Here is a 16,263-nt window from a genome sequence, read left to right as displayed (position 1 = left end):
GTCTTCTATCTTACTTCAAAACATAATAGCGACGTGCACAGTGCGTCATTATAACGCAAGAGGTTAAGATGACCTCAAAACCCATGACGAATAAAGATTGGGATTCACTCTATATTAGAATATGGTTTTCGAATTTCACATATTTTATGTTTATTTTCGTTATATAATTAAAAACACGGACGCCTGCGCCCTGGCCTAGGGGTAGCGCGTTTTACCCGTAATCTTGGCATCCTGAGGTCGAGTCCTGGTTCGGGCATGCTCTTTCTGTGAGGCGGGGTTGTGCAAAACGGGGTTGTGCAAGCGAATATGGGAGTGTCATCTCCATATCAGCTAGAACTCAGACTTCTGTTCTCGGGTGCTCAGGGGCCTTTACTCTCAGAAGCTACTGCAACCCACAAACATGGCTTAAATCGCTGATTTCGGAAGAGGGCTTGTCTGTGACAAGTATCATAAGGGACAACAACATCATTGGACATGCATAATGGAGTAACCTTTATTCCTTAAGCATTTTTAAGGTCAATATAAGATGCAACCCAAAATTATTTATTTTTCTTTTTTCGTGGAAACGTTCATTCTGTAGCTCGTTGGATAGTTCGTATACTCACATACGTTCTTCTATGTTTGTTTTCTCGTATAGTTTGCTGCAATAACTTAAATCCAGAACTAACGTTATTAATAAAAATGTTAACTGTTATTAACAAAAGTGTTTCGGCAACTAATAGGTTTTTCTGTTACATCACCTAAATCAATACTTAATGAAAGCGGTTTGAAAATTTAATACCTCCATAATTCAGAAGTTTCGATTTCATCTTCATAACAAGCTGGAACGATTTATCGACCGTAAATCGTTCGTTTCCTCTGTGATTAAGCTTGAGTCAGAGAACTTGTTTTTTGTTGTTTGTCGTAAGTCAACACCATTTTCCGCAGACGCGACAAACGATCGCTAACACTCCATCGATTTATGAAATCAAATAAAAGTTGCTTCGAACGTGGTAATTGAAACCTGTGAAACGTGTTGCCTTTAAGTGATGTAAGCTATAAGTCTTATAGTATTCCTGGTTCATACATTTTGTACTCCACATAATTTGACAGCTGATAAAATTATTTTCCTGACATTATAAATAAAGAAAAAAGAATTGCAACGCCTGTCAAGATTTTTTATTTTTACTTTCCTATTTACGAAGTCTCCATGGAGAGGTTTGGTAACCATAAAAAAATTGTACCAGACGATTTTAATGATTTTCAGAATTTTATGTTTCTTTTAGTTCAAAAAATAATTTTTTTGTAACAATAGATAAACATCGTCTATTTTTCTTGTTTCACAAGAATTCAGAAACGCAATGAACCAATTGAATAAAATCTATACAACTGAATTTATCATTTTTAATTTAAGTTGTGAAGGTTAAAAAACGCTTCTAATAAATATTTTCATTTTTTTTTTTTTTTTCATTTTCTGTGAAACTTTGTCTTAAAGTTGTAATCTTAGTAAGATGTTAAACATCCATGCTGTCAATGACAACAATGGAAAGCATTATATGTATTTCTACATGATAGTCTAAAAGTTTTTTTTTCATATGTTTCATAATTTGAACAAATATTACATAAAAATTTAAATTAAAAAAAGGAATTTCAGACAGAACTACACCTTTCATTACAAAATATTTTTGTACATACTGTTTTTATTTTTATTTATATATCTACTAACGATTTTGAGTTATGGTTTGAGTATGCTGAGTTTAAATAATATACTGTAATGTCCTGATCTAGACTGATCAAATAACGAAGCAAAATGTCCCGACAATTCTTTATTTTACAGACCTATATATACAAAGAACAACTTGTTCTAATCTTGTTTAAATAAATAGTTATTTACACCTGTATTAGGAGATACAACAGTCAAAATCGAAGGTTTTTCTTGAAACTCAGTTCTCCATCACGTCAAAACGACCACTACAGGGGTAGTTTAGTTTCTCAGACTCCGAACTCGTGGGTCCCTGCAATTCGTTTCTTCTATCCTTTAAAAAAACCTCCGCACTTTATCTCGGTGACAATCTTCGCCTCTTAATTTATATTGGTCATTTTAGCTCTCTTTTGGCCAATCGGGGTTCAGCAGTATACTATCTCAGTGGCGCCAGTGAGTCGTGGGAAGATCCTTTCACAAAGAGAAATATCTAGCATTCAGATGTTTGGACATCCCTTTCTCTTTGAAGGTACTATCAATATCTCTTGGACGAGGAATTCCACATGTGGTCTGTCATTGTAGTCGCTAATGAACAGACGCGAGACCACCCAGGTGAAAAGATCCACCATCTGGCTATCTCGAGGGATTTAGTAAGTAACAGCGACGACACAGCTGGCTGTAAATGTCTTATCAATACTGGGAAATAGGGAATGTTACAATACCAAATTTGACATATTTAAGGTGTTACATTTACAGGCATCTAAAAGTACATTTCGAGAAATGTTCAACCCTTTTTTAGATTTGGATCAAAATTTGAAAGGCGTTTACTCTATAGATATTAAATCTGTATACCGAAATTTATATATCTGCCTCTGTTCTTTTTGTAGATATCGTATTAACATATATTTGAGCCTCAGTCTTCCGCTGACTTGCTCAAATGATTTGATTTAGGTTTAGATTAGATTTTGATCAGATTTCAAACTTTGATTTCATATTTTGATCAAATTTTGTTAAAAATATACAGATTTAGTGTAAATTTCATTCATCATTCTTAATGCGTTTTAACTAACAAATCCACTAAAATTTCGAGATTCGGCAAAATGAATTCAAATTTTTTGACGATTAAAATGCTTTCTCTATGCTTCGCCTACGAGAAAGTGAATAATTAATTGTTATATGATGAAAGATATTTCTACTTCCTCCTTAAAAATCACTTTTTGAAGTGTACCTTTAGGTTTCAAACTTTCTTAATCTAAAGATTAATGAGTATTCTGAGCAAGAATTTTAAAATCACTTTTATATTTAACATTATAAGAATGTTTTGCTACTAGGGTCTTGGGAATAATGATCTTGTGGAAACTTTTCTCACTAATTGATATTTTTATTGTTTCCAATTTTTCTTTCTAGAAACTATTTTGAGCAATTTATAATTTTTCACGAAAGTGCTATTTAATTTTGAACACTTAAAAAATATTATTTAAAATTTATTCGATTAAACAGTTTGATAAATGTCTCCTCTTGCTTATTTTCAAAACCGAAAGAAAGCAATAAATAATCTTCATTTCTTTTGTTTTTAAATGTCACGAAAGAAATTTAGAAGACTCTTAGAATGATGATTATAATTAATTTTCTAGAATCATTGTTATATATGTTTTTTTAAATTGTATTTAACATTTCCATGTGTTCGCCTGATTTATTTGTACGAAATATAACAAATTTTGTTAGATGACAATCCTTTCTAGAATGTAATGTATTACAAATTCAATTAAGAATAAATACAATGCTTGATTTGTTTTTGTATTATATGCAATATTTATATCGAATTATTATGTTTTTGAAATATTTAATTTTATCTTGTAATTTTGAGAAGAAATAATTCGGTACCCATATCACCAATGGAACTGGCAATTAAAGGGTTAATCATTTAGGTATATTTATTTCTTCTCGTATTGGTTTGTCAAACTACAGGCGCAAAATATGAAAAAGGTAGATGACAAAGATTTTAAAAACTAATAATTATAAACAAAGTTAGAAAATTTAGTTTTTGTGATTTTAAAATACGATATTCCATTCGCCAATATTTGCAAATTATCGTACAAGATAATACAAATTATTGTACCATGTATTATTTCATTTATATGTTTTAGTGTGCCGTTATGATTTTTTTTACATTCGGCATTTCTATTAAGATTTAATTATAGTGCTTATTAAAGAATCTTTTAAATTAATACTGACAGAATAAAAGGAAAAATCAGTTGCATGACAAAAAAAAAAAAAATGAAGTTGGAAACCATATATGGAATAATTGGAGAATATTTATACAAGAGCATTTGTAAACAACGCCGACCTTAGTAAATAAACGAGTTCACTATGGCGAATTTACTGAAATAATTTTTGCTGCCTTCTTTGGCACACTCCTGTGTCTTTCTTCTAAGTACTATACGCTTCTACTAATACATGTTTGAAAAAATGTCCGTGGTTGCATTAACGGGATGAAGGAAAGAAGTGCATGCTGGGATTATCTGCATCTTCAAAGGAAAAAATAGACCGATACACTTCACTTTCTTTCGCGGAAAGTATGATATAAGCGCTTCTATAGGAGAGTCTTGGGCTAGTTATAACACGCATCTTACGTGGGACTTTAAAAAAAATTGTAATCAAAATTTTAATTTAACCCTTTGCACTCAGATGTCTATTCTCAGACACTATTCAACATAGCGAATTATTTTGACATTTTATTTATTTATAATTTTAATAGTTAAAAATACCTAATGAGTGGTAAGAATATGTAGATTAATTTTTCTTTAAAAACTCAATTTAAAACAATTGTATGTTTTATTTTTTGGAGCAATAAACAAGTCCTAGTATTAACTGAATAATTATGCATCGAATTATTTTTTTAAGTACAAAAGGTTTATATAATACTTATGACAGGTCTTAATACATCAGTGCTCAACTGAAACAAATAGTTAGAAAATCTAAACATTTGTTCTGTTTTAATTAGTTAAATTTTTTTTTCTTTTCATAGATGTTGATTTAAGATAAGTAAATTGATCTTTTATATAAATGTTTATTTATTTATTTTGTCTATGTATTATGTTTTAAAAACTCGATTGAATTTTTTATTCACAGTTTTTTCTCATTAATCAACAAAAATATCCGAAGCTATTGGATAGGGCAAATTGTAACACATTACAACTTCAGGCATTTGTCTTAATTTGTGTTTAATTCCTGCAATTCGACTTTTTGCTGTAAATATTAGCAAATACTAACAAATTCCAACCCAACAAAAAATAATTTTCAAACTGACCTACCTAAAAAAGAAACAGTGGGAAAAAAAGCATGATGACATGATTATTAAAACATGAAAAATAAGGGGGGGGGGGATAAGAGAAAATGAAATAAAAAAGTTCAAAAGGGGAAAAAAGAAAAAAAGGTGAATAAGAGGGTTTGAGCTAACCTAACGATTCTTAAAAAGAATATTTCGTCCCTGCTTGTAGATATATATTGTGTTTTGACGATACATATATTATACTAACATCCCGTTTCAGAGCAATGTCCATGCTTGTAGATATATATTGTGTTTTGACGATACATATATTATACTAACATCCCGTTTCAGAGCAATTTCCATGCTTGTAGATATATATTGTGTTTTGATGATACATATATTATACTAACATCCCGTTTCAGAGCAATTTCCATGCTTGTAGATATATATTGTGTTTTGATGATACATATATTATACTAACATCCCGTTTCAGAGCAATGTCCATGCTTGTAGATATATATTGTGTTTTGACGATACATATATTATACTAACATCCCGTTTCAGAGCAATGTCCATGCTTGTAGATATATATTGTGTTTTGACGATACATATATTATACTAACATCCCGTTTCAGAGCAATGTCCATGCTTGTAGATATATATTGTATTTTGACGATACATATATTATACTAACATCCCGTTTCAAAACAATGTTCAGATTATTTTTGGAACAAATTATGTAACTTTGAATAGAATTCAAGGGATGAGGATAACACCTGAGCGTCCACTCCTTCTTTAAGCTTCCATTCCGCGCCAACCAAAATGCTATTAGACACCCTTTAAATTTAACGTACATCGGGTCCGCTTACATGAAGCTCGTTAGTTGACCGTTCATCACACGGTGTGTGACAAGACATTAAAAATGGACTACCATGGATCGCAATTTTCAATAAAATATGCATGCAATCTATGGTTTGCTTGCGTTAACTGTAATTCAACAGCAGATTGATTTTTTATGTTAATTAGTTAGTTACAAAATTTTCTCTTTATTTTAGTGCAAATCACTTTATAAGATTTATTATAGCTATGCCAATTGATAATAATTATCAAATGTCTTGTATATTTTACTTAAAAATAAGAAATCTAGAAAAAAATATAAGTATTGTTATTTTTGCTGTTACAACTTGCCCTAAATGCAAAGCAAGTTTAAACTCTGGAGAAGGTTTGAAAAAAATATTTCTGGTGCTATAATCAACGAAACTATTGGATTTTTTTTTCATGCATATAATAAATAAATGGTTAAGTTATGAAAAAATAGCTATAATCAAGGAATCACAATTGCATCTGAAAATATAAGCATTTTATCAAAAATTACTTTAGTTAGCAATACACATGTAAAGAGGAGACATAATTCTAGAAGAAAGAGACACACACGCACAGAGAGAAGCGTGCCGAGACGATCTCCGTCTGTAATTAAAGCATGAAACAACGTCCGGGGCGCTTCTATTCTAGGGATTTCGCCTTCGAAAAATAAAGAGAAACGTTCATGTTTGCTTAACTATAAAAAGGAAAGAAGAACATTTCGAGGCAATCTATGCTATGTCTCTAAGAAAGGCAATAGGAGGTGTGTGTTTTTTCGGATAAGTACAATACAATTGCCCATGTACACATAATAAAATAAAAACCGTCAACTGTTGCCTTAAACAGTACAAGGAAAAGGAAGCATGCGGAGATAATCTCCGTCTCCAAAGAAGGATAAAAAGAACTCCTGGAGTGCTTCACTTTCTTTCGGCTAAGTACGACAGACTTTCACCTGTAAATGATAAAAAGAAATTTCCATGCTTGCCGTAGCTAGAAAAAGGAAAGAGGAGTGCTTCCATAGCCTAGAAAGACATAAAAGAGACAGAAAAGACTGAAACACTATTTGTAGCACATGTGATAGCATATGTATAATACGCGAATACCAAGTATCTTATGTTTTACAAATAACTGATACGCATAGTAGGTATCCTGAGATAGAGAGATGGGGCCGCGGTAGCCTGGTGGTAAAGTCCGGTGGGCTTCCGGTTCAGGTTCGAGACCCTATTTCATCAACGCACCGTCGTGTAAGCATCTCTGGTGCATGCTAAATATGTTTGGGCCAAACATCCTCCCGTTGGTGTGATGTGGAAGTTTGGAGAGGGGGCAGCTCAGGTGTCGTCCTCGTCATTTGACCGCAGTTCAAAATGACGAGGTTCGTCACCAAAATAGCCCTGATGTTGCTTTAAAACGGGACGATAATATAACTAAACTAAAAGAAGGAAAATGACAATAGTAAACACTGAGACACATCTGGAAATGTGGAAGTGCATCATTCAACAAATTAAAGTGTGAGAAAAATCTTTAGCCCCCATCTAGCATTAACATTTTACATATGAAATCTGTGTTGGAATAAGATGTCAATATACTTTTCTGGATGATTTCTTCCTTTATCTACTTATTAGGTTGACTCCTATAGAAAGATCACCCATTGTGTTGGTTCTCATGGCAAATTATTTTAGTTCTCCACCAATCATGGTCTCTAGCCCCGCAAACCATCCTTCGTTCAAAAGTTTATATTATATATTATATACGTATGTGTTTGTAACGCTTGGGTCATATTATTTTGCGAACAGATAACTAGAATTTTCCTGCGCTAGTGGGATTTTAACTAGCTTGGAATATGTAGTTAGAAATGTGAAAACCTCGGACGAGTTCGTAAGCGGCCCATCTAGCTCAAAGGAGGTGAAAATGGTGAGAGGGTAAAATTTTCATTTCGCTATAACTTTCTGAATATTGAAGATAGAAAGTTAGCCAAATTAATAAATTCAATTAACGCCTCATTAAAATGAACAATTTTTCATTTAAAGTTTTTCAATAACTGCAGTATTTTACAAGATAAGGGCCCAAAAGTAATTTTCAAGCCCTTATTTTAACTGTTTCTAACATCAACAATATATGTTACCAGATAATAACTGAGATGTAAAGGAACCTACCTTTGCCTTTAAGTTTGTCGAGAGGAATTTTTATCTTTAACGATGACTAGAGCTAGCGTTCGGGAACACATATTTCTGCGTGATTGTTTTCTAATTTATCCTTTCATTTCTACGATGATATTTTGGATCAAACTATAAATATATGAGTATTTTTCTACCTATCATCTTTTGTAACATTTCTGTTTGTGTTTTCCTTCATTCTTAGAACAGATTGCCTTATTATCTCAAATTTATAATATGAGTACATTGTAACACTTAAATATGCTTAAATATAGAGGAATAATTCAATAGACAAATTATTAAGATTTCAATATATCTAAATAAAATTATAATTTTTGAAGATTGAAGAACTGAGGTTTTAAGATTGAAACCAAATGTTAAAAAAATCTGTACTTTTCCGTTAGCCGTGCGCAATGTCGCCAATTATGAACCAAACGCGAATTTGGCATAAGAAATTCTACATTATTTAGCGATTTTTCGCTTGTGGAAAAGCGATTTTTCGCTTGTGGATTTTTCGCTTGTAGCGATTTTTTGCTAACGGATTGTGAACCAAACGCGAATTTGGCGTAAGAAATTTGGCGGAATTCTAAATTATTTGATGATTTTTCGCTTGCGCCCGGTTAACGGAAAAGTCCCAAAAAATCATATGGATAATTGAAAGTAATAGCAGGTCTTTTCTTCCGCAGTCTTTCATTAAAGATATTACTTATGATTCCTATACAATTTCATTATTAAATGGATCTTTTGCGATTTTATCCCATTATAATCAAAACATTAATTTGTGGATTGACTGTTGTTTATGATTAAATTTTATAATAAATATGTTTCTCTTTCTTTTCAGGTTTCATTTGAAGATGAAACTTTCGTAGAAGACGCATACTTGAAAATTAGTTTACATTTGGGAGCAATAAATCTTTAAAGACATAGAAAAGGCTGGTGATTGAGGAGATTGTGAAATCAAGCTGATTTCTTAGAAATCGTGTCTGTTTAATATTTCCATTTAATTATATATTTCAGTTTCAAAAAAAAATATTTTTGACAATATTGCGCTCATTTTTTAAAATTTTAAATGCTAGTGCCCTCGATTTTGAAGATTGTTTTGAACTCAGAAATTTTTTTCATTGTACAGTAAAGCCATTTATCTCTCTTTTGTTATTTTAATCATTCTGCTTAACAGTTTTGAGAAACAATAGCTCCAAAATCAGAATTGTTTGAATCAACAAGAAATAAGATTGTTGAAAAATTGTTTGAGTCCTGCTTCGAAGGATAGAGAATAGTGACTTTCTTCTTATATATTCAGTGTACAAAATATGTTTTAAAAATATAGAAAGATTCATATTCAGTAATAAAACTGAAAGTGCCAAATTCTAACACGAAGAACCAAATATTATAAATTGTTAGAGTGATTTGTAATAACTTCAGAACCTCATTTAATTTCTTCCACTCGTTAAAGGAAGGATATAGATAGACAGTTTAGAAATAGTTCAGAATTCTGTTCAAACATCATATTCCTGTATATACATAATTTTGGAAAATAGCTCATTCGATGAATTATGTATAATGCTTCTTCTTGATAAATTCAAGCAAACCTCTGAAATAACCATATGTATTAAAATGGAAAATTAACTTAAGATTAATAACAGAGCACCTGAAGAAGAATTAAAGTACAATCTAATATCTCTATCCTACAAAATTTTAGATATATTTCCATTTATTGATATATTAATTTTTCTTGTTGATAGTATATTTTCAAAGATAGTAAAGAGTATGAAAGAAGATATATTTTTCAGACCTCATGTGATGAAGAAAGGTTGTTTAATTTCATGTTATTTTCTAATTTTCGTTCTTTTAGCTTAACAGAAATAACTTCAGATTTTAAAATTTACATCTTCGAAATACATAAAGAATTTTATAAACTTGAATTATTGAATATTTTGTGAAATTTAACTAAATTTTAAGGGATATTCAATATTTTTGAGGTTTCTCCACCGCTGATATATAAAAACCTTCTAGAGCAGCCGTATATTTCTGTAGAAAATAAAGAGATAAACTTTTAATTTCGACTCAAGCAGCATAAATCTTAGTTTATATCCGTCTGGTTAATAACCCAAATATTTTTTACGAAGTCAATATGACCAAATTAATTCATCTTGGTGAGGCTAAGATAGTCCGACTGGCAAACTGAATGAAATTCAATTCATTCACGAAAGCTCAACAATTCTATTGTAAGAAATTCTAAACACAGAAACTGGGAGCATATTACAAAATTCACAGTGAAGTGAACTTTCCAGTTTACAGTAACCTTTAAGTAATCTTCAGAACTAAACAAGACACCAATTTTTCGATCAAGATTTTGGCACAATGTGGCACTTAGTGACATTATCCCCAACATGAGAAGTAGACACCAAATCCTTTGTATCAGCGCTGTTTGGATGGCGATTGCAACTCTAATCATGATACCATCATCCACGGAGGATTCTATCAACTACTTCAACGCCTCGTTATCGTCAGCGTACGAGGGCACCAACTTCGTGGATATCTACCACAATGTCACTGTGTATCCGGAAGGTGCTGTCTGGAACGCTGAACTCATCCAGAGGGTGGTGACCCTCGCCATCATCATGACTGCCACCCTAGTGGGGAACACCATCATTGTCCTGGTACTGTCGAGATCGAGGTACAGGAAGAGGTCTTCTAGAGTTAATATCTTCATTCTGAATCTCGCCATTGGTGATCTGGCCGTGTGTTTGATAACTATGACATCGGAGCTTCTCTTTGAAGTGAGTAACTTCCTTTATCTTATAATTTTTACATATACAGGATGATACAAAATGTCAAAAATATATTTTAAGAGTTAGATGGACAAATAAAAGTCACTTTTACGTAGAAACGCATGGCAATTAACTCTTGGTTTAACTTCAAACTTTTAATATAGAGAAATTTCCTGACTCTGAGTGGTTATATCAATGAAATACATTTTCAATAGAAAATATGGAATTACTTTTATTAGCAGTTATAGAAGAGAGAAACCTAGGAGCAGCAAAATAATATAGTATACTATAAAATTTCGATATCAGCGTTTAGATTATCATCGTTGAACATTGTTTATTCTATGCATGTATCTGACCAAAATGACTCGGCAAGAGGTACTATTGAGTATCCAGTTACTAAGAAACATTCGCTTTAACGTCGTCTACTTTTGCCCCATGTTTTTGTCTGTTGCCACAGCAAACTATATAGCAACTGTTAAGTTCACCCGCACATTGGTCATGGATTGGTCTTCATGGATGCTCTTTAAATTTGAATTTTAAGATTTTTGACTCATCCTATTTTTTGCAGACCCTCTAATCTGAAGTTGAGTCTAATCTTCTTAAATCTATTTAGTATACAACTTTTGACAGACACAGAACATTATTTAGCTGATCTAAGATGAAAGGAAGTAATGAAATAGATCATATATACAAGCATTACAATTATGTCTCATATTCACATGTACTAAACATTACGATAAAGTACCAATATTCAGTTTCAAAAATTTTCTGATGGATGTTTAATAAATATTTATCAAAATAATCTATTTTATAATTCCAGTGTTTGCAAAAATTCAAGATCGAAGCAGGTACTTTCAAGAAAATTTCACACTATAGCAACATTTTCACACTATAGTAACATCTATAAAATTATTTTTCTAATATTTGCTCATGTAAAAAAAAAAAAGGTGCATGCAAGTTTAAAGAAAAAGATAGGATGAGATTGTATAAGTGAATTTAATTTGAGTAATAAAAAATGCAAAATTATTTTATAATAATTTTTCACAAAGATTAATTTTGTTTAATTTTACTTACTACGCTTATTACCTGAAATATAAAAATAAACTAGAATAAAATAAAACTGTATGAAACCGGTATATGTATTTTAACCGTTTCTTCAGTTAGATATCGTTTATCTTATTTTTCAGATTTTTAGAAGTTGTTTTAAATAAAATTTATATTTTTGCCCTTATAAAAAATATAATAAAAACCTAAAATTCGTTTTTTTTTTTCAAAAAAAAATAATAATAATAAAATTCAACTATTTTGCTCTCCTAACTTGTAATAGTATTGCAAATGGATGTTTTAATTTTTCATCGGAATCTTTAAATATCAATGTACTTATTCATTTCTTATCCATCATTCATGTTTAAAAACAAAATTTTGTTAAATTAGCTTTTCTTTTTTTAAGCCCTACAGAAAAAATATTTAAATCATTTATGTACAAATGCTATCGGCCTTTGTGAAATTTCTTTTTTGTGTCATGTCCCGAATATCATGAATGTTCTATTAACTTTAGGAATTTGTTCCTTTTTGGAATCGGGAAAATATTATTCTTTTCTCAATTCCGAAATATGAATTATCATTTTATATAAAATCTTCCTAAAATTCTGGATGCAGTATTTAGCAAGTAATAAATTTCTAGGGTTTGAAATAACACTTTTACTAAATAATTATCTATATTGGTATTGGGAACATCTAGAAGAGATCAGGTTCTGTAATTACATTTTGTGTGGTTGCTAATAAGTTGCATTTTTATAAATGAAGTTTATCGTGTACCTTAGTAAACAACATCATTTTTGAATACTTAAATCTTGATCATTCTTTATTTTTTCAAAGATATCCTATCTTCCAACAACGAACCAAGACCCATTAATCTAATTCACTTGACATTAAAGAGACCGTAAACTAGATTTATTAGAGAGCAGAACAAACAATGTAGACATATATTGCACAACATTCATGAAGAAATATTAGTATCAAAATCATAATGTTAAAAGAAGTTATAAAAAATGATATCTGTAATGTCTTTAGTAAGTAATGTAGATATGAATTGGACAAAAATAAATCAAAATTTATCGTTACTTTTACCAGAAAAATATTTGTGTTCGCTATAATTACCCTGTGACAAAATATTGATGAATAATGATCTAGTTTATTATAATTGTTGGCATTTTAGTTATGGTTCTATCTCTTAACTTATTACAAGGTCATTAATCTTTCCATGTATTGCTTAAATAATGCCATTTTTGTGCAATACTTAGGCATACACAATTCTTTTTTCTGTTTGAGGTGACATATTTCAAATTCATTGAGTAATCCCAGCTGTTAATAAAACATTCCAGTTTGATAAATTGTATCTCCTAAAATAAAAAAAAATAGGTTATTATGAAGCAAAAAATAAACTTTGTCATTTTAACCATACCATCGGGAAAATAAAACTTCACGTGGATATTAAAAATATGATATTTATATGAAAATGTTTCCAATGAAATCTTTTATGTATTCTATTTAATTAAATAATAAACAAATCTTGAAAAGTTTTTTCTTTAATTAGATGAATGTTCCGCTCCGTTTGGATAATGGAACGTCCGAGTTTCTCTTTCAAAGATAATAAATATTTTTCACCTCCCACAAAAAACATCAAGATAGCGCGTTAAAGATTTGTTATACAAAATATATCTCCTCTTAACTGAAATGATATGCAAATGAATGCTCGAGGATCCTTTGAATTTTTTTAGAAAACCTTCCTGTTTCCAAAATCATCTGGACGAGCGTATTTAATGAACAAAGTATGGGCCACGGGTAATCAAACAATCATTCTCAACTCGAGGAACGTGGCACAGATATTTGGGCGCTACCGTAGCTCCATGAAGGGACATTGGCGGACATAAATAGATAACTTATGAACTAAATTTTATCTTTCTAGCTCTTTCCATTTTCTGACTCACGTATTCACTTTTACCCGGACAGCCGAAAAGACAAACTTCCTTGGAATGGACTACGTTTCAAATTTGATAGGAATTTACAAATTTATGAAAACCCAATGTACCGTCTAGCTGAAACCCGTTTTGAATTATATTCACGCTCAAAAGAACAGACAGACAGATATAATACCAAAAATTTGTGTTTAGGATTCAGACAGATCTAAAACGTAGAAATTCATCAATATCCCGATTTTGAATATTTTGATGATTACAATACTTTGTATTACACGTGCAAGGAAAATCAAAAATTTGAAATCCATCAACGTACTTGCTTTGTTTATTTCACATGCAAATGCATATTATTACATATTATTATATATTATAATTACTATGTCTTAAATTCATTGATAAGATTATTTTAAACAAAGATTTTGTTTTTCTTTACTGAAGAGTGAACATTTATATCAGCATTATTTCAAAACCTTTTACAATGTTTTCTTTAGTGTATTTTTTAAAATACAGAATTTTATTTTTACAAACCAATCTTCCAAATTGATTTTGCCCTGTTTTCTCAAATTTGTCTGGTATCTGTTTGAAAGTACATTTTCTCTTTCTAAATTGCAGAAAAATAATAACTTTTTCTGGGATAACGTATCTAGCCAAATAGAACAGAAATATTGTCCCCGAATATCAAGGTCTTCCACCCTTAGATATGTAGCTGTGAATATATATTGGCGCTTTCGGAGGTTGTTGAAAATTCAGTGAATATAGAAACTGGTGATTTGACCCAATTTGATATTGTAAAACACTTTATGGTTGTTTCAAGGCGTATGAAAAGTTTGGATTCGATCATTTTCGGCCTGATGTATGACACGTGATTTAGATATTGGTATCCAAAAAGCTGTATTCTATGATGCACATTTTGGAACTCATGAAATATGCAAAAACTCAATTCAGTCGTTTGCGGTTGCTTTTCGAAAATAGTGATGATGTGAAGATGTATGTTGGCCCATTTCTAAATAAATCATGCCGGTTGTAAAAATAGTGGAAATTCAAAAATATTTTCAATGAAATCGGTTTTTGCGATTCATTTCTGGCTGAAAAACATTCGAAATGTGGGGTGTAAAATGAAAATAGGCTACTTTTTAACACAAAATGATTAATATATTTTATATGAAATACTCTGTGTGGCTGATTTTCGTCCCCAACTATCTAAAAATCTGTCTTTTTGTACATATTTATTTGCTCTATAAATGGTAGTAAACTTATATAAAAATTTATTTTATACAAAGAGTTTAAAATAAAAATGATAATTATTATTACAATATTATAATACAATTATAATATTACATATTCACTATTAAATTATGAATTGCAATTTCATAATTATAATGTATATTACTCGTATATTAAATACATAATTTAACAATCACCCTGTATATTAAATTCATAACAATATACAAGGTGGTTAGATTAATTAATATAATATAATAATTTAATATCAGGGTGATTTTTCCTTGAATATAAAAATTATTTTTAAAAATTATATACCAAATTATAATAGAACCATATGCCATATATTATGTTTGGTATATTTTTCTTTGATGTATTGCAAAGGCATGCATACAATTGTAAATAAATCCATTTGGTCATTAAGTTTTATTGTGAACATACTTGATAGGTTCAAAAATATCAAAGACGTATTCCAATTTTCGCTAAGTATTGTCCAACGTTTCAGATGTTACACTCGATACAAAATCTGCGATCTTAACTTTAAAGAATCAATATCTTCAACTTTCTTTGCAGACATCGTAATTTATGTAATCCTAAAATGGACATCGAGTAGTTCTAAATTCATGAAATCAAGAAGACATTGAACTTCTTCCTTCAGTGATACCTCTTTGATAACAATCGAATGTAAAATCACTATTTCTGATTTAGTTGTGTCATCTGTTGAGCTGGTAAAAATTAAGAACACTATTAGTCCATTGTACGAATTTGACAATAGTTCTTTTGCAATAAATTTTTGTAACCTGGGAAAAACCATGGATGGAGATAGGGCAATAATTCTTGCATTCTTCAAAAAGTTAATTTTTTCCACCAAGCATCGGGGTCATTGATGTGGCATCCATCAAGAACATCTGCAAACTTCTCTTTCCAGCAATGAGATTAGCATTGCAAGAAAACAATATTACAGAATCATAATGATAGGATCACTGTATCGGCATGTTACTAACCTATATTCATTCACTTATCCCCACCCTCGAGGTTTCTACAAAATGAACGGGAAATTACACAGAATTTAGATAAAGTTTATTTTCACATTTAATAATTGAAGGGTTTGCTGTAAAAAGGACGTGGCTCCAACTTCGGAGAACCTGTACTATCATGTGGTAAAAAAATAAAAGCTTATTGTTTATTTGGTACCAGAAAGATGTAGCTCCCATCGTTAGTTCTCGCATTACTCAAGAGATGGAGCTGTCTGTATCATTAGTTTGTTGGAATATAGTGGTAGCTCCTGGGCTTACCGCCACTTTTTCTGCAGATTCTTCCATTTAAG

The 16,263-nt window shown here is 30.7% G+C and overlaps 1 protein-coding gene and 1 long non-coding RNA gene across 2 annotated transcripts in view; both read left to right on the top strand.

The window, feature by feature from the left end:
• Positions 1 to 9,611, top strand: part of LOC129972533 (uncharacterized) — a 355,512-nt gene extending 345,901 nt beyond the window's left edge. The window contains exon 6 of the long non-coding RNA XR_008784871.1: positions 8,808 to 9,611. This is a non-coding gene — a long non-coding RNA (uncharacterized LOC129972533). The remainder of the gene's footprint in view (positions 1 to 8,807) is intronic.
• A 412-nt stretch (positions 9,612 to 10,023) lies between these two features.
• LOC129972107 (vasopressin V1a receptor-like) overlaps positions 10,024 to 16,263 on the top strand; it is a 45,181-nt gene continuing 38,941 nt past the window's right edge. Inside the window, exon 1 of the mRNA XM_056086094.1 lies at positions 10,024 to 10,746. Within this exon, the coding sequence (XP_055942069.1) occupies positions 10,357 to 10,746 (390 nt within the window). The 5' untranslated portion in view covers positions 10,024 to 10,356. The remainder of the gene's footprint in view (positions 10,747 to 16,263) is intronic.

Source organism: Argiope bruennichi, chromosome 6 (assembly GCF_947563725.1).
Source record: "Argiope bruennichi chromosome 6, qqArgBrue1.1, whole genome shotgun sequence".
NCBI lineage: Eukaryota > Metazoa > Arthropoda > Arachnida > Araneae > Araneidae > Argiope > Argiope bruennichi.
The sequence above is the reverse complement of the archived record's forward strand: the minus strand, read 5'-3'. Positions and strand labels throughout refer to the sequence as shown.